This window comes from Glandiceps talaboti, chromosome 1 (genome assembly GCF_964340395.1).
Source record: "Glandiceps talaboti chromosome 1, keGlaTala1.1, whole genome shotgun sequence".
Classification (NCBI taxonomy): Eukaryota; Metazoa; Hemichordata; class Enteropneusta; family Spengelidae; genus Glandiceps; species Glandiceps talaboti.
Genome location: NC_135549.1, coordinates 13,630,848 through 13,648,622, shown reverse-complemented (window position 1 = coordinate 13,648,622; position 17,775 = coordinate 13,630,848). Strand labels below are relative to the sequence as shown.

The 17,775-nt window shown below is 34.3% G+C and overlaps 1 protein-coding gene across 1 annotated transcript; it reads right to left on the bottom strand.

The window, feature by feature from the left end:
* Positions 1-323: 323 nt before the first annotated feature.
* Positions 324-16,324, bottom strand: LOC144433393 (aminopeptidase N-like). Its single transcript, XM_078121700.1, has 15 exons — positions 15,636-16,324; positions 14,213-14,489; positions 13,185-13,305; positions 12,493-12,647; positions 11,871-11,984; positions 11,105-11,242; positions 9,126-9,257; positions 7,119-7,297; positions 5,363-5,448; positions 4,590-4,927; positions 3,649-3,725; positions 3,212-3,322; positions 2,630-2,926; positions 1,483-1,555; positions 324-1,330 (listed from the first exon to the last, which is right to left on the bottom strand). Exons 1-15 carry the CDS (start codon positions 16,322-16,324, stop codon positions 1,181-1,183), a joined length of 2,937 nt encoding a protein of 978 aa, XP_077977826.1. The 3' UTR covers positions 324-1,180.
* Between the last annotated feature and the right edge of the window lie 1,451 nt (positions 16,325-17,775).

The window sequence follows — 17,775 nt, the reverse complement described above, 5'->3', positions numbered from 1 at the left end:
TCATATCGTATCATATCATATCATATAATATCATATCATATCATATCATATATCATATCATATCATAATCATATCATATATCACATCACATCGCATCACATCACATCACATCACATCATATCATATCGTATCATATCATATCATTTCATATCATATCGTTCGCAGGGGACAGAGTATCCCATTGTTTGCCTGAAGTAGACAATGACTAGGTGTGGTTAAACATGATTCGTTCACATCATAACATGTTAACTGGTATGCCCCTATTAATACTTATATGGACATTAAAATTTGCAAAACAATCAAATGTTATAGAATTACCTGCTTAAATATCAAGTACCACATCTCTACTAAATATGAGTCAAAGCTATTTGGACTTTTCAACCAATGAATTCAAGAATGAAATGTCACATCAGCTAATAATAGAAAATAGTACAAAATACTCAAATATTCCTTTATGCTAGCTGTGTCTTAAAAATTCAGTAGATAAGCTGCCCTTATCCTTATGATATCAAAATAACAGATGATATTCTGGTAGTAAGAAGAAAATTAATAATTAACATATTAAATATGTCACATGAATAGTATGTTAATATGACCTGGGATCATAGTCTAGATAAGGGCCGGTAGCTAAGCAAAAACAACCAGCTACTCTGCAATTTTGCCAGCTACTTTTACAGGAATCCATTGTGGTAATGGATTCTTTGTTTCAACCGTTATATTATCCATTTATGGGAAGATTCAGGAGTTTCCCATGTAAGCATTACAGCATATTTTCCCAATTTTACCTGGTACTTTTAAAATTATCCACATTCCTGATTACAAGTATACTTCATCCTGATGAAGATTCAAGAACCCTACTATTCGTGAGGGAAAAATGTGGCAAATGTGCTTCTTCACTTAAAGTATAATATTAAGAGTCTTTACTTGAAGTATTCATAACTTTGGAAGAAAGTAAAAAGTAAGAAGGATTACCCAGATAAATTCTACTCATTTGTCATCTTCAAACAAAACATGGCAGATTATGCCATGGGTTTAGCATAGAGCTATTCATTCTGGTTTGCAAACACTCAAAGTCCTTTACATTCAGCAAATTTACAAATTTCACTCCTCCGTATAATTGTCAAAAGTCGAATTCACACAGCTTTCTGTTTTGGTAAGAAAGTAATGACTGATAGCTTCTCTATTCAGATCTGATTTTTAGAAAGTCTTCTACGTCCTGATAATTCTTGTCCATCCACTGAATGTTTGTATCTAATTTCTGCATTCCTTTATAGAAACCAAGAGCGTTGTCATTTGGCATTTGATTGTACTTCCTACCGAAGTCATCATACTGTGGAGAGAGAAAAAAACGTTATATTTCAACAAAAATGACAACATTTGCATGGATATGCAGCTGTAACAGTGTTACTAGGAACCAACACAGTATGACCTTGAACTATGCAAATATTCAATCTAGAGAAAGTAAAGTTTCATTTTAATTACCTTTTCTTTGTCTGCTTGTGTATTCATTGTGTTTGTAAACTGCCACATCAAATCATAGGCTGTATTCACATCACTGAAAATTAGATGATAATATTAATATTATCAATAAAGTGTCATAGAGTTATCAAGCAAAATATTCATGAAAAAATCACTCTAAACTAAAACACCAAAATTGTCTGTTTGTATCAGTGTAAATTGAATGTTGTATATCATAATTGGTAAACTTAAGGTTGTACAGTGTTATCCATGGAATCTTTTTATTAAATGAGGGCGCTGCACTGTTAAAAGGTTAAAAGGAAACTGGAACACCTTATGTAGATCATGGTTGGAGACCAAGAAAGAGTATGTGAATCTGTCATATAGTATTGCAACACACCTATTGGACCTTTTCTATGTTGTGATTTGTCAATACATGGTCACATGACATTTAGAATTTTTACACTGCTCAATGTAAATATTGTTTACCGGTCAACAATTCTCGTGATGATGACTGGACTGATTACTGATGACTGATGACGACGTGTGCACATGTGTACATGTTTTCACAGGAGATGAAAATGGCATGACCTTACAATTTTCTGCAGATAAACTTTGCCACCCATGTGTCAGAAAGGGTTTGGAACAAAGTTGGTAATTATTAAAGTAGACATTTGCTGATCAATTCCTGTGTTGCTTTTCAAACTACCTTCACTGTTAACATTATTGTCATATGGAAACCCTACAGTGTCCATATATTGTATGCTTTTTATGCATGACATACACTGCAGTAATGAGTAGTGTGTTAACACATGTTGACTGATCATGCATGTGCAAACATCACACATCAGTTTCCCTCCGGCCTTTGGGTCACCAGAACACAGAATGTTTCCCTTGGGCTTCGCCTTCACTTTAAACAGGGCTCGAATTTAACTTCCACACTTGGTAGTCATGGAGATTTATCCAAGCAAACTGTTTCAGCTACAATGTTCTATTGCTTTCCATTGGTCTAACAGACTACCACCTTATAATTTTGGTAATCAAGATACCATGTTTAGTAGTCCATGTGTCGTGGACTACTGCTAATTTCGAGCCCTAGCTGGGCCACTTACTATTGTCTTTGTTCATTTCAACCTCATGTCTCACTACAAACATTTGTAGAAATACTCACTTTTCTAACAGTGTGTCAAAGTGTTGTACAGCAAAGTCCCAGGCCAGTAAGAAGCCCACAGCTGTAGCATTACTGACATAACTGATAATATTTGTAGCCTCTTTAGTGTGTAGATAGTCTTCCATGTACGTTTGAAGTATCCACATTCTGGTAGAACAAGCTAGACCAAACTTTATATCAGTGGCAAGACGTTCATCTTCTGTCGTCTTCAGGTTTGCATACAGTGCATTCCAATCTTCCTCATCTCCAAACGCTATACCATTGCAGAATACTGTCTCTCTGATGTCAATGGACACTCTGTAGTAAGGTCAAAGGACAAAGCTAGGTCATAAAAAATGACAATTTTAGGAGCATAATTTGATGTACAAGTGGCTGTAGTTCAGTGAAGAATTTGTTATGGAGTGATATATGAATCATACCATTCTATTATACCTTGCACAAGTCATACACATTCAAATGGAAAATACTGGATTGATTTTCTTGCTCTAGGTCACAAAAAACATACATTGAAAATATTTACAACCAAACAGGTACTAGATAAAATACTGTTTATAAGTACATATGTATATTTTAAATAGTCACCTATCAGTTGTTGGATTCAGCAACAACTCAGCAAATACACTTTGGGCTTCTGTTCTACAAGTTCTATCGCCATAGAAACAGGCAAGTCTAATAGCTGTTGTTCTACTAAAACTGAAAGGAAAAGAGAAGAGATATTAAAGTTTGCTTTGAGCTAATAGTAGAGGGAAAGAAGATTTCTTTAAATGACCACTTGAGGGCAGCATACATCAAAGTGAACATATGATGTATATATAAAAACACTGAAACAAGGGATGCAAACTAGAAACTGTGCAGCCATAAACAACAAGTTATTAAAAGTGTCAACTTTAAGGTTAAAATAATTGCAAAATAATTGTTTTGTTTTTTTATAAATATGTCTCTTTTGACGCTTTTAATTTTAGTCAATATCAGAACAATGAATCCTCAATATGTAATACAATTTTAATTCAGTAACTTACTATTCTACATGGTCTCCAATTGTGAGATTCCAGCCATACTGGGTATACACAGGACTGATTTGTTGCCTCATAAACCTCTGCAGTGAACAGGTAACATAAATAAAATGGAAAGACAAAAAAAGAATGAGATTGTCACATTAAAAATGTAATCAACAAACAGTTTGACCAGTAAATTGTTTTCCCCTTTAAATGGTGCATGAACAAAGACGAGGTTCAAATTTTGTCCTAAACTGTTTTAGTTGCGCTTAGGAAGTCATGAAAGTCAAGGTCACTACCTCTGCATCATGTGACTGACTGCTCTAAGAATGAGAGGAACAAAATTATTCAATCAATCATGCATGAGCTGACCTGCTGTACACTGGGGTAGGGAATTCTGGGTATGTAATCAAAGGAGGTGCATACACACATAACAAGTGCCCTTTATCTATCTATCTCTCTGTCTATTGTTTGCATACCTATACCATTTTGGAAATGAGGATTAAGACTGGGCATATGACCCATTAGGGTGAAACAAAGGCACGAAGACTCTTGGTGACGTAAGCATAATAATTGAGCACCTCTATTGTTTACATACCCAGAATTCTCTATAACAGTATACGGCAGGTCTGTTCATGCCAATGATTTATGTTTAGAGAAGTCAAGTGATGTAGAGATGGTGAAAATTACTTTTCCTGACTTATTAGAAATGGACTTAATCAGCCTCACTTCTGTTCCCCAGTAACTCAGAGAAGTTACAGCCATCCTTTAAATCTGGACACAAAAGACTGAAAAAGAAACTACTCTTCGAAAAATTGTTTTGCAGTTATACATTTGTTTTCCATTTTCCTTGAATCCCTTGGGTTTTATCAGATTTCAGCCTCACTGGAAGCCTGCTAACAAAGTTCTGATACCTAATTAGCAAACACACCATAGATTCTAAAGCAAAGTAAGCGTTATCTCACCCTAAAATCACCGTAAACAGCTGATCTCCTCAACATCATATCGGTGTATTGTAGGGCATTCTCTGCTGCTTTCCATGGTCCATAGTCCATTTCATTCTTCATGTATTCCATTAGATGTAATGATCTGTTAGCATCAATTCTCTGGGACTGTGCTATGCTGAAAATATCATCCACAAACGCTGCTCTGTTTTGAGTTGAAAACGCTCTATGATTCGAGGACAGCTGTTCGATGAGTTTTTCCCAATTGCTATCATCATAATTCACCCTGTAATAACCAGTTTGATTGACATTCACCAGGTACCAATCATCTTCATTGGCACCAACAAGGTCAAAGGTTCCTGTAAGTAAAGAACCAATCAGACATCTGATAATTTTTTTCAAATTTTCATATGCTAATAATTAGTAGCTGTGTAAACTTCATATAAATTGCAAGCCTTTTAGAGTGTCATTTTCAAAGGTCTTATGATGCTTTTAAAGTAAAACTAACATCAAATAACATCAGTATCGAGTACCATTAAAAAATTTGTAAATAAAACTTATTAAAATTTGTACTAAGAGCTAGAGAGTGTCTGAAAAGTTTGTTATTGTACGTACAGTAACAAATATTTTCCTCACTGATTTGCAATTGATTGAGTTACAAACATGGACTTGGTATATGTTGTTTCACATTCTTTATTCAAGTTGGAAATCATAATAATGTTGTTTTATGAATAAAAAATCCAAAATAAATATCAATTTGTCATCCATATTGTCACTTTAAGGATTACACTTACCTGAATCTGTGGTTAACCAATATAGGAATGGACTACTGGTAAATGGATCATTGGAGTGGAGATAAGTCACAGGAATAGACCATGGCCTGTCAATGTATCAAGTGAAACAGCTATAATCAGTTGATGCCAACAACAGTACAAACTAAATCACTGGTACGTAATCTGTTCTTACCCTGAATGCCCAGAAGTATTAGCTCACGCAGCGGCTCAATGACTGGTACGCATGCGCGTCGTATATACTATGCGAAAAAAATTGGTGGTTCTCCCAGGGATGCATTGCGGCGCGCACTGACTACGCATGCACCTTCCATATACTACGTGCAAATTCTCCAGATCAAATTCTATGTGCATTCTCCACACGATACCGTATCGTCATATAATAGGTGACATAACATCACCATGCATTGCAATATTGTAACAGTGGGCCTGTTGGCACGATTATCGTAACATTGTAACGAGTATCGAGGCATCACTGTACCTCAAGGAGAAATTGTTACACTATTTGGAAGTTTGATGCACAGCGGTACGTGATACGGACCACTAGGTCACTGATGACATAGCGCAGTTTAATTCCGGGTTGTGGAAGTGTGGTTTTGACATTTATATTGTCAATAATTGATTTTTGTACATGTTCTAAACAGAACTACTTTCCTATGTTTGTTGGTACAGTAACATTCCCAAATCGTCGAGTTGAATTGAGAAATCATGATGTTCGGCAACATGTAAACAAAACATTTGTCCAAAGACCAACGTTGGTGGAGGGTCTATGATAAGTTGGCTGATTGAAAATGAACAATATTAATCTAATGGCTGTGATGGTTTTTGATACCAACAACTACAGAGAGTGTTGACTTTCTTTACTTCTCGTCCATATCAGAGAATTAGATGTCACTCAAATAAAATAAATTTTGATGGTCAATACCCCTGGAAAATGACCCAAATCAAGTGTATCAACCCTGGCCCAGGCAGCCGGTCATAAATGAATCTACCCTGCGCGAGCTTATGGGCTTTGCCTAGTTATGATATTAGCCCACTAGATATATTTCAAATAATGCTGACTAATATATTTCAAATCATGCTGACACATTTATTTGAAATCATGCCAACGAACATATTTGAAATCATGCCAACTAATATATTTCAAATCATGCTGACAAATTTATTCCAAACCATGCTGGCTAATATATTTCAAATCATGCCAGCTAATATATTTCAAATCATGCCAGCTAATAATATTTCAAATTGAGTTGGCTAATATATTAGAAATCATACCAAATAACATAATTAAAATCATGCTAACAAATATATTTGAAATCATGCCAACTACCATATTTCAAATCATGCCAGCTAATGTATTTCAAATCGAGTTGGCTAATATATGCCAACTAACACATATAAATCATGGTAACAAATATATTTGAAATCACGCCAATGAATATATTTAAAATCATGCCAACTATGTATTTCTAACTGTGCCAACTAATATTATGCGGGCTAATAATATATTTCAAATTTCAAATCACATGGCAGCCTATGAATTTCTGCTCTAGAGAATCATTTTACTGTTCTTACTGAAGAGAATTGCATTTTACATATAAATAATTCTCTATATAAATATGCCATTTGAAATTGTTGCTGGAAATATTATAAAATTAACATGCACGGCGAAAACAGTTTTGAAAATGATAAATGATGATGGTCCATACAATAGATAAGCTAGCAATGTTAACAATGGGTGACATCTTGAATTTCTTACCCTAGGTTTGGATATTGTCCTGATATCAATGGTTTATCATTTGGATCTAGTAAGAACCTCTCTTGCTGCGCTGTCACCTGATTATTCTGTCTGGTTACCGTGACAACTGGGTAGCCTGCCTGAAGAAGCCACGGGTCCATGATTTCTTTGACATTGTTATCTCCTACAGCAACATCTGCCTGTAGTGTTAGAAAAAAATTATTGTACAATTATCAAACAACATCAACCATCCATTATATTTTTGACTGGTACATGTCAAAATTGAACATATATTTCTTCAGCATGTCAAAATTGAAAATATATTTCTTAAATGCATGTCAAAATTGAAAATATAAAATTTTAATGACAAAAACTGCGAGGATAACAAGCAATTGTCATCTTCATAATAATTTGAAATAAAGCAAATTTATTTCAGTATAACTGATTGAGTTGTTTTTATAGTAATTATTTTCATTAAATTTGCAATTAGTAATTGGAAATGATATCTCTGTATCCTTCCATCTTTTCAAATTGTTTCTCTGTATCCCTTCATTTTGTATACTAAGTTGGGTGTCTGTGCCTGGAGCTCTATGGACAACAAGCACATTATAAATACACTTTGTTATCTTCAAGTAAGTATGGAAAAGAAAAAGACATCCCATGCCATAATTTATTTTCTAAAATTAGATTCCACTTTACCTCCAGAAATGAGATTGTATATATAACTGATACCATTCCTATCAGTTTATTGACATGTCAAAGGTCATGTCAAAGGTCAAATACTATCCATCATGATTAACATCTTGGAGAGACATCAATTCTCAACTAATCAGTTTATCCTACTGTGTTCTACAAATTAGTGTTATATGTCATTTATTAAGAAACTCATTGTGATACTTTGGAAAAATCTCTAATGAAAGAAGTTTTATTTGTACTACAAATATTAAATATGACAACATCTTAGATAGTATATGGGTTCAATTACATTGGCACTTGAAGTATTTAATAACAGTGTAGTACACACACTGTCAGACACACAACTATGTCAATGTAAATTTGATATTTATCAGTCTATGGTATTTTTAGTGTATGTATATTACTACATACTAATAGTTATAATTTTATTCCTGCAATTTATAGTACTCTGACAAAACAACTATCTAAATAAACTATCCAATTATCAAACTTCACTGTTGTTGCTCTTGTTTTTGTTTTGATGTGAATGTTACGTTATGTGAAAAGCCATTTCAAAAACATGTATTTATGTATAGAACTTTCATGCTGTATACATACAGGTTTAATTTTTGACACAGCTAGATTTCAGTATCCACTATTTTTGTAAGTTTTTATTAGTCCAACCACTACTGTTATTAACCAAATGTTATGTCTTTCTTGTAGCTTATAACTAAATAATTGGGAAATTTCCAAAACTTTTACTGAAAAGAAAATATTAAATACGGTCTGACTTTAGATGTGTTGGGATTTCTATTTATATAATTTACAGACTCTAAGTTACATTTTTGGAATCTAGTTTGAAGTTATCACATAGCTTTAATTCATCCAAATCACTCAGATATGTCATCAGTATGGTCATGTTAAAGTGGTCATATGGATGAGGACTGCATATTTATTTTGGATTTGTAATTTATAAATCAATTGAAAAATCTTGAAAAATCAATATGAAACCAAGTCTGTGTTTGTAACGTAATACATTGAAAAAAGCTAAAATATGTGTAAAAACGTTTCTTATTGTACGTACAATAACAAAGCTATTTACACATTTATGAATCTTTTTGCCATTTATTGAGTTACACACAATGACATGGCATATTTTGTTTCACATTGATTTTTTAAGTAGGAAGCCATGATAAAATTGTTTTATAAATTAAAAATCAAAATAAATACCCACTCCTCATCGATATGGCCACTTTAAGGCACTACATATAGAACTTTATACATACTCTCGATATTTCATTCTGGTTCGCTTGATGGTGTTTTCTATTCAGAGTTATACAATCTATTCCTTACCTCTGTCAAGTAATGAAACAAATCATCCTTTATTGCATTTCCATATTCCTTGTCACGGAGATATTTGTCAATCCCGGCATCAAATACATCCTTACCCAGGAATGATATCATCATCATTAGCATCATTGACCCCTAGGGAGTAAATTGTTGAAAAGAAAAGTAATTATCAATATTTCATTTTCTAACTCCCTAGGTTTATCAGGAAGGATACCAAGTGTCATAGATAATATGACAGTGGGCATATTCCAGACTCTGTGTTTGATATTTTCAACGACAAAAATCTAGTATTTTGGGGGAAAATCTTCACTTGGTACATAGTATAATCTCCGCGGCACATGTGTAACCTACATACATGTATTGAAGAAAACATATTGTACTGGTCTATTTTATAATTTTTAGATCATTTCTCTTAGATGTCACCTTCATTTTAATCACTGAAAATCTATTTTTCCTCTAGAGACTCAAGCAAACAATATGGATGCCTAATTCTGAAAGCACAAACCAATAGACTAGTCTAATAGTATCTTTGGTCAGAAACCATAGCTAGAGCGCCCTCTTCAGTCCAAATCCATGTAGTGATTATACATATCCTATAACCTGTATGAACCAATGAGGTTAGGTAATGCCGGTATGATAAAAATGTTGCCCATTCCTATTAATGTAACTCACTAATTGGGAATGTCAATCATCTTACAAGCAATGAAATAGTACAAAATATCACAGATGCATTGCCAAGCATTTTCCTGTCAAAAATATATGAACAAAGGTAAAGTTTTTGATAAAAGGTTTATTTTAAAATGTAATTCATAGATTGATTTAAACATTCAGCATGAGTTACATTTCAAAATGTCTGCTTTTAAGTGATTTCATGCAGATAACACATCCATAGAGGTATATCTATGTGTATATCGAATACAGATTTCAACCAGTTTAAAATTCTACTGGATGTTTTATGGTAACTATCACAGAAAACGTAGAAAACATTCAATATAAACTCACTCAAGAGGAAACTGAATCAAATACCAGTTACACCAGTAATAAAAATGATAAAGCCAAAAGCATATAATTTGTGTTTAATCTATATAAGTGCGGTGTTTCATGAGTACAAACATGGTTTGAATTTGGAAATTCACTTAATACACTTTTGCATACAAAATCAGTGATACCTTCCTAGTAGCTATTATCAGGTGCTCGAAAGGTTGCCCAAGGTCAACCTAGATCAAGATCTTGACATAGATGTCATAGTGTAGTTGATTCAAACTATTCAAGTGTCACACATGTCACATGTGACATTACAGGGAATTCACATCCATTTTATATTGTCACAACTTGACCTTGATACTGGTGTGTCACCATCATGTGTATTGGAATCAATGATGCTAAAAGTGAAATAGAATTTTCAAACTAGGCAAAAATTTTGAGATGATGACAGAATGAAAACTTGAAGAAAGAAATTTTTTTTTATCAGATGGTAAAATTACCATATGTAAAAAAAAAAAGTGCATGAAAAATTTGCTTATGGATATGATAAATTTTAAGTTTTCATAAGAACAAAAATATGGAAGAAATCATGAACAGACTTGAACAGACTTCATCTATTATACACTTTTCATGAAATCTATGCATCACAATATTGGATAAAGGTTACAGAAAAAAACATATCCAAGAGAGTAGCCTATGAAACAGATCAACTTCAACATCTTGCTAGTAGAGATTTGTGAACAAATATCACAAACATTTGGGGTTTTTGGTTTCTTTGTACTGTAACAAATCTTCAAGTTTAGACAAAAATTCTAACTCCAATACTCAAGGTCTGATTATTTCTATGGGTCTAATTGCTCTAAACAAAAAAACAACAACAAAAATTGAAATTTCTGGCAAAACTAGAAAATTGTTCACAAGTGATTTTGGCAGGAAAATGCTTTGCAGTGAAGAGGTTGGTGGTGAGTAGCCTACACAAGACTATGAGAAAACCTTACCCTTTCATAAGACTGGCGTCCAAACTGTTGTCTGACCTCATGATACCATCCCACTGGTCTATTAGTAGGGTGGGTATCATAACCTTTATCTGCTTGGAAAGCATCAAATGTCACTCTGTCCTGGTAGAATTCTTCATACTGCACAACAAGAAATAAAAACTTTCAACAAAGACATTTAAACTTTTGAGGTACAACACACATTTGATATTTAGTTTAAGCAAAACTAAAGCTTTTGTCCACAACTTGATTGTGGGCTTGTCAACCATTCAGATGTTCTGGATTGGTCACATGACTCATCAATGGAATCATGTGACAAAAGAATGGAATCCCAGATATGTGAAAGTGTGTCTCAAAAGATTATATGTCTATGTTAACAAAAATAACCAACAACCTTTCAAAAATAATTTGTGAAAACTTTGGAGAGCAGATAATTCTACTTTTAGTTTCTGTATCCATTGTGCTACAGAGGAGATGCTTTTCTTTCTTTTCGTGTATATACTTTCAACATCAATTGTTCATTGAAATAGATTGATGTAATGCAACAATAACATTGCAATTAAAACTATGGAGGACTTCCCAACTTGTATATAGCCATAAAGTCTGCCGTCAGTAAAAGCTTATCAATGTACGTTATTCAAAGATTAACACTGGGGTGCACAACATATATATATAATAATATATACTATTGAGTTAAGGATTCTACAGTTACAACCAACACATACAGACATAGACATATGCATAGTATGATAAATCAACACATACTTACTATCAGCCAATCTGGATAGGTATTATCAAGGCTAACATACTCATAAAACCTGGCAAAGCCCTCATTCAACCATGTATCATCCCACCATGCTAATGTCACTAAGTTACCAAACCACTGTGAATAAATTAGCATAAAATAAGTTGGACATTTGCATACTCACCATCAACCAATCAGGGTTAAGGGAGTCTACACCTAGGACTTCATGATAGGTAGCAAATCCTTCATTAAGCCATGTGTCATCCCACCAGGTTAGGGTTACAAGGTTCCCAAACCACTGAAACAACCAAGTCCTTATAATGTCATAAACATCTGATATATTTGACTATGAGTACTAAATTTTTAACCGAATACACACAACATACTTTTGATAAGCAGAGATTTCTATTTATATTAGTATTTTGTATACATTATTCAAAGATTTCTGTAGTAAGACTCTGTGATTTGAAAATGTTCAAATGAGAAGAAAGCTAGAAGGGAAAAGCAGACAAGAAAGCTATGATAAACAGATGCCTTTTTTTTAATTTTAATTAAATAGTAAGCTAAATTGTGAGCAGTTCGTGTCAAGCATTACTCTGTTATGTTGTACACTCTGTGTACACATGGCGTGTTTAGTACGACTTACCATATGAATTAACTCATGAGATATGATAAGTGCAGCACTTTGCTGTTGAGATGGGGGATCGACACCATCTTTATAAAGCATCCTGTAATCACGGTATGTTATAAGTCCATAATTCTCCATGGCTCCTGAACTAAACACAGGTAATGCAATCATATCTGTAGATGTAACAAACAAACAAACATACAGTCATGTTTATACTTTGATCAATATAGTTTACACATGTAATTGTTGTTGTATGGCATTATTTCATACAAGTCATTCCAAAAAGACACATTTTTAGCCCTAATTTGCATATCATTTATGGGATCATTATGTCATCACCAATTCTTAATCTAAACACCCCTAAGAACATGAAGAACGTTCCCACCAAATTTTAGGCCACACCCACACCCACCCACCCACCCACCCACCCACCCACACACACACACACACACACACACACACACACACACACACACACACACGCACACACACACACACACACACACACACACACAGATGGACAGAAACCACATCATGCCTGTAGCACTACTGAACTTCACTAGTTCAGTTGTACTAACAACAAACAAACAAACAGTAAACTACCCATATGGAACAGGGTAGTAAACTATGGTGTCGTCTTTATTAAGAAAGGAAAATCAATCTACTTTTAATGACAAATTTTAGACTTTATCCGTGCATGGCAAACTTACCCATTTTGGGAAGGGGATATGGAATACCAAGCATATCTTCAAAGAATGATAAACACTGACTGCCAAACTGTAGGGCATAATCTGTGTCATCTATGTTATCAGCAGTTGACCATACTCTGAACTGTGTGTAAAAAACATATAAAACTGGAGTAGATAGATACTCAACTATGTTTGCTGAATAAAGTGCATTGATCCCTGTCAACCATGCCAATGTGAAAGGATCAATGTCACACGAGACAGAGCAAATAATTCAAAATTGATTTATTTTTCCCTCAAACTACTCCATCCACCCTTTCAAACATAACTGGTTAATATTGATATTTTCGCAGACTTCTATTTCACATATGAAAATTGTGTCATACTACATCTGATAAAAATACAAGGCCACTATTATTAAAGAAATAAGTACCTAAATTTTAAGGTAAAACTCTTACAATGCTTACCTTTCTTTTGTTGATGTTTGTGTCAAAATATGGCAAACACTTGGCTTTGTTGGAACTAACATTATTTTTGTGATATGAAAATCTTTTTTATCAACTCCCCCACCCCCACCTAAAACAAATTAGTTTTTTTTTATTCTACATTGATCTTTGATGTCACCCTTCCCAAACATTCTCACATACAAATAAGTTAGTTTGTATTAAGCATACAATTCAAAACTTTGTTGCAAAATCATCAAACCATAGCTCAGTATTTCATCAGCTAATGAAAAAAAAACAAATTAAAATTATTATGCAAAGGCTACATTGTGTATCTGGAATGAGAGACAACTATATATATATATATATATATATATATATATATATATATATATATATATATATATATATATATATATATATATATATATACATATGACCCACTTTTGTACAAGTCCAACTTATCACATGACAATCACATGACCATTATTTGTCAAACTTTGAACTGTTCAATATGACCACTTACTATCATGTTGTACTATAGGATTTTAAAAAACTTCAAGATGTTAATTTTTAGGAATTCAGCAATAGCCAAAGAGCCATACTTACTAGTATTCCAGTAGAAGTAACTGTTTGTTTGAACTCAAAGTCAGACACAACCATGGCAACTAGATAGGTTGGCATGACAACAGTTGTGTTAAAGAACACTGTATTCCATCCAGTTGGAATATCAGTCTCATTCCTGATACTTGGCATGTTGGATATGGCTGTTCTTCCTACTCTATGGTGGATCTCAATGTCAAAGGTCGCTTTGAAGCTGGGCTCATCAAAGCATGGAAATACCCGCCTGGCATATGTTGGTTCCATTTGTGTTGAAACAAGGTACCTGTCATCAATTAATGTAAAAACGAGTTTGAAATATTGGGAAAAAAGTGTCCTTTTTAATTTTTAACAATGCTGCCATAGTCAAGAACCCTACTTGCAAAAATCTCTTGGTAAATTTTTCATGCATTTGGCAATTTAAAAAATGCACTCTATGATGGTGTGGTTAATTTGTCTTTGCTTGTCATAATATGCAACACTATGTAGTATTGTTGCACTGTATGTCATCTCCCCTCCCCCCTCACACACACACACACACACACACACACACACACACACACACACACACACACACACACATGTGGACCATTCCCTATTATGTTATCTGATCCACATACATGACAGCTTGATTTTCATACATTTTAAGCCCTATGAACTCCCATTAATTAGGTAGCGATTATTAGTATATTTTCAAGATAATCACATTTGATTTGAACCCCCAACACACACACACACACACACACACACACGCACGCATGCACACACGCACGCACGCACACACACACACACACACACACACACACACACACACACACACACACACACACACACACACACACACACACACATTATTATTATTATTATCAGTTATATGATTATATGATCAGCTGATCTTGCTCTTTCAATCTCTACTTGTAACACCACTGCTGGAAACGGTACGACTTTATCATCTAACAAAATTGAGAAATACACAAGAAATAGAAATCTGACCAATAGGTGACACATGCAATAAAATAATGATCTCACTAGTCTATGAAGAAATATACATGTACATCACATGACTGACTGACTTGGTGGTATTATCAACCAAACAATTTATATCATTTAAACTGATTTTCCTTTCATATTAAAATTCGACAAAAGTTTGTTTTATTCCACAACTGTTTTTTTGTATTTTCTTTCACTTAATTAGAACTCTACCTGTGAAAGTGAGTGGCATGGGAAGACCTGAACACTGCAATAGCCTATTTCTGTCAAAGACCTCAAATACGGTCAGGCTGGGTTTGACCTTACGTGACCTTTGTAACAATGGTTCACAAATGGTGGGAGGTGCCTATAAATCACTGATAATATAATGAATGTCAGGTCAGCTGCAATCAACTGTACTTGTTGTTTTTTTAAGTCGAATAAACATTAGTTTACTACAAACCTAGTTTCGCCATCATTTTCATATGAACTCTGATAGAGACCAACGTGTCGGCCTGTTTCATCCGAGCTGTTCAGAGGTCCTGAATATGTCAGGGATAGTTCATACAAATTATTCGGGAACAGAGCACTATCCAATTGAATCAACAGAAAGTCATACTCTGGAATAGACGTGGGTGCATGGATTTTGATCTCGGCACCACTTTGATTTGTCAGGTGCATCGATCGAATGTTCAGGTCCTTGTAGTGTACTATTATTGACCTTGTGAATTCGATACACTCCAATAATATCGTGACCTCGCCGTCAAATGTAAACCGTTTTTCGGCGTCCCCTTCGTCTAGATATGGGGTGATTCGAATATTGTAGTTAACTGGTTGGACTTGACGCAGGAGTCTACCGTCAAAATGTATCCTCGGCTGAGCTTCGGGGTCTGGGGGCAGTCCGTACGTGTCGATGTAATGTGCCCGGGATGCATAAAATGTTATAAGTACTGCTGCTAGTAGACAGAGAACAAGGGTAACAACAAGCAACCAGGTTACCCATTTCGGCATGAAACATCCTTTCGACGTACATATGCACTTATTTGGAGATGTCGAACCTTTGCTTGCTATCAACGGGGTGCTCTCTCCTGGTTCTGGGTCTCCCTCACCAATAGTTTCGTCTTGGTATGGTTTATCGGACTCTGAAGCCATTCTCACTGCAAATTTACCGTCTGATTACAAAAGACTCGAAGCGGGATCACGAATTTAAATGAAACATACCGGTTACTCCATAAAGGTGAATTCGTGGTAGTCAAACAAGTAACTGGGCAGACTGTCTACGTGCAACACATGATCAATCGCAAGCAAATCACCTTTCAACTTACTCGATGTCACCACAAGGTTTAGAAAGTGAAATCATATCATCCAGTGACCCCAAATGACACACATTAACGCTTAAGATTTGTGTGGGGGCGCTATTACATACTGTATTGTCGACGGACCCCCAGGTCGGACTTTGACTTAGAAGTTATAGTCCACAGCGATGTTATACTTTTGCAAATAAAGCAAATCACACTCAAGTCTATAACCGTGTATACAAATAAAAGAAATGCCCAATTTGATGAACATTTAAAACAATAAGAAACAGACTTACATGTATTGGAAACTTTCCAATAAATTCTTTCAAATACAAGACTTCAAAATATGGAATGTATTGTAATGATTTTGTTTCATAAGTTTACTAAGATAAATGTGTTCAAGGTGTAAGTTATCATATAACGTGACTGGTAAACTAGGCCCTATTTCTTTATTTCTCAGTTTGAACTATAATCAAGTATTTATGAATCACAAAAACTAGAGTAGTTCGCGTTCGCCATCATTTTTGCATGTTTAACCTTATTTGTTTTTCATCTAAGTGATCACTTTTTTTGAAAGTATACTTTCAGAAAGTGAAAATATTATGCCTGGTCTGATCAACTAAGGTAGAATGTATGAGTGTGCCTTTAGTGGAAATAAAGTGTGTTCAAAATATTTTTTTTTTGATAACAGCACTATACTATAGTACTACAATTCTTCTATCGCAATTCATGAGTTATTACATATAGTTTACGTTTATAAATAGTGGTAGCGTTCAATTTGTTTTTAATTAAATTAAGAGATCTAAGACTGCTTTCAACACGGAGTGCCAATAAGACTGATGTCGTCGTCTGTTGATATCACGGACAACACCTCTGTAGTCACTAATGTAGTCATGTGATATCTCGCACCTAAAGTGACAACCTTTTCTATATTTGCATATTTGCAAGTATCTTAGTCTCACACTAAGTAGATGCAGTGTAGAAGTTGACAGGAACATTACCTCTTGTAATTGTGTGATCGTTTTCTTGTTTTTCAACAAACTTGAAATTTCTAAAAAGTGTTAAACTTTGTCCAGTATCTCCTGATGTATAATCATCTCAATATGAACTGGACTAAAGCATGATAAAGCAAAAAAAAAAACCCACTCGTGTTATAGTTCCAGTAAACACGGTTTATGATTTAAGTATTTTGTTCCTTGGTGGCGTGGAAGTTTACTTTCAAATCACGTTTATATTTAAGATGTATTCGACTACCACAGAACTCGTACAATTATTTTTTACTCAATTTCTATATGTATGGTTAAT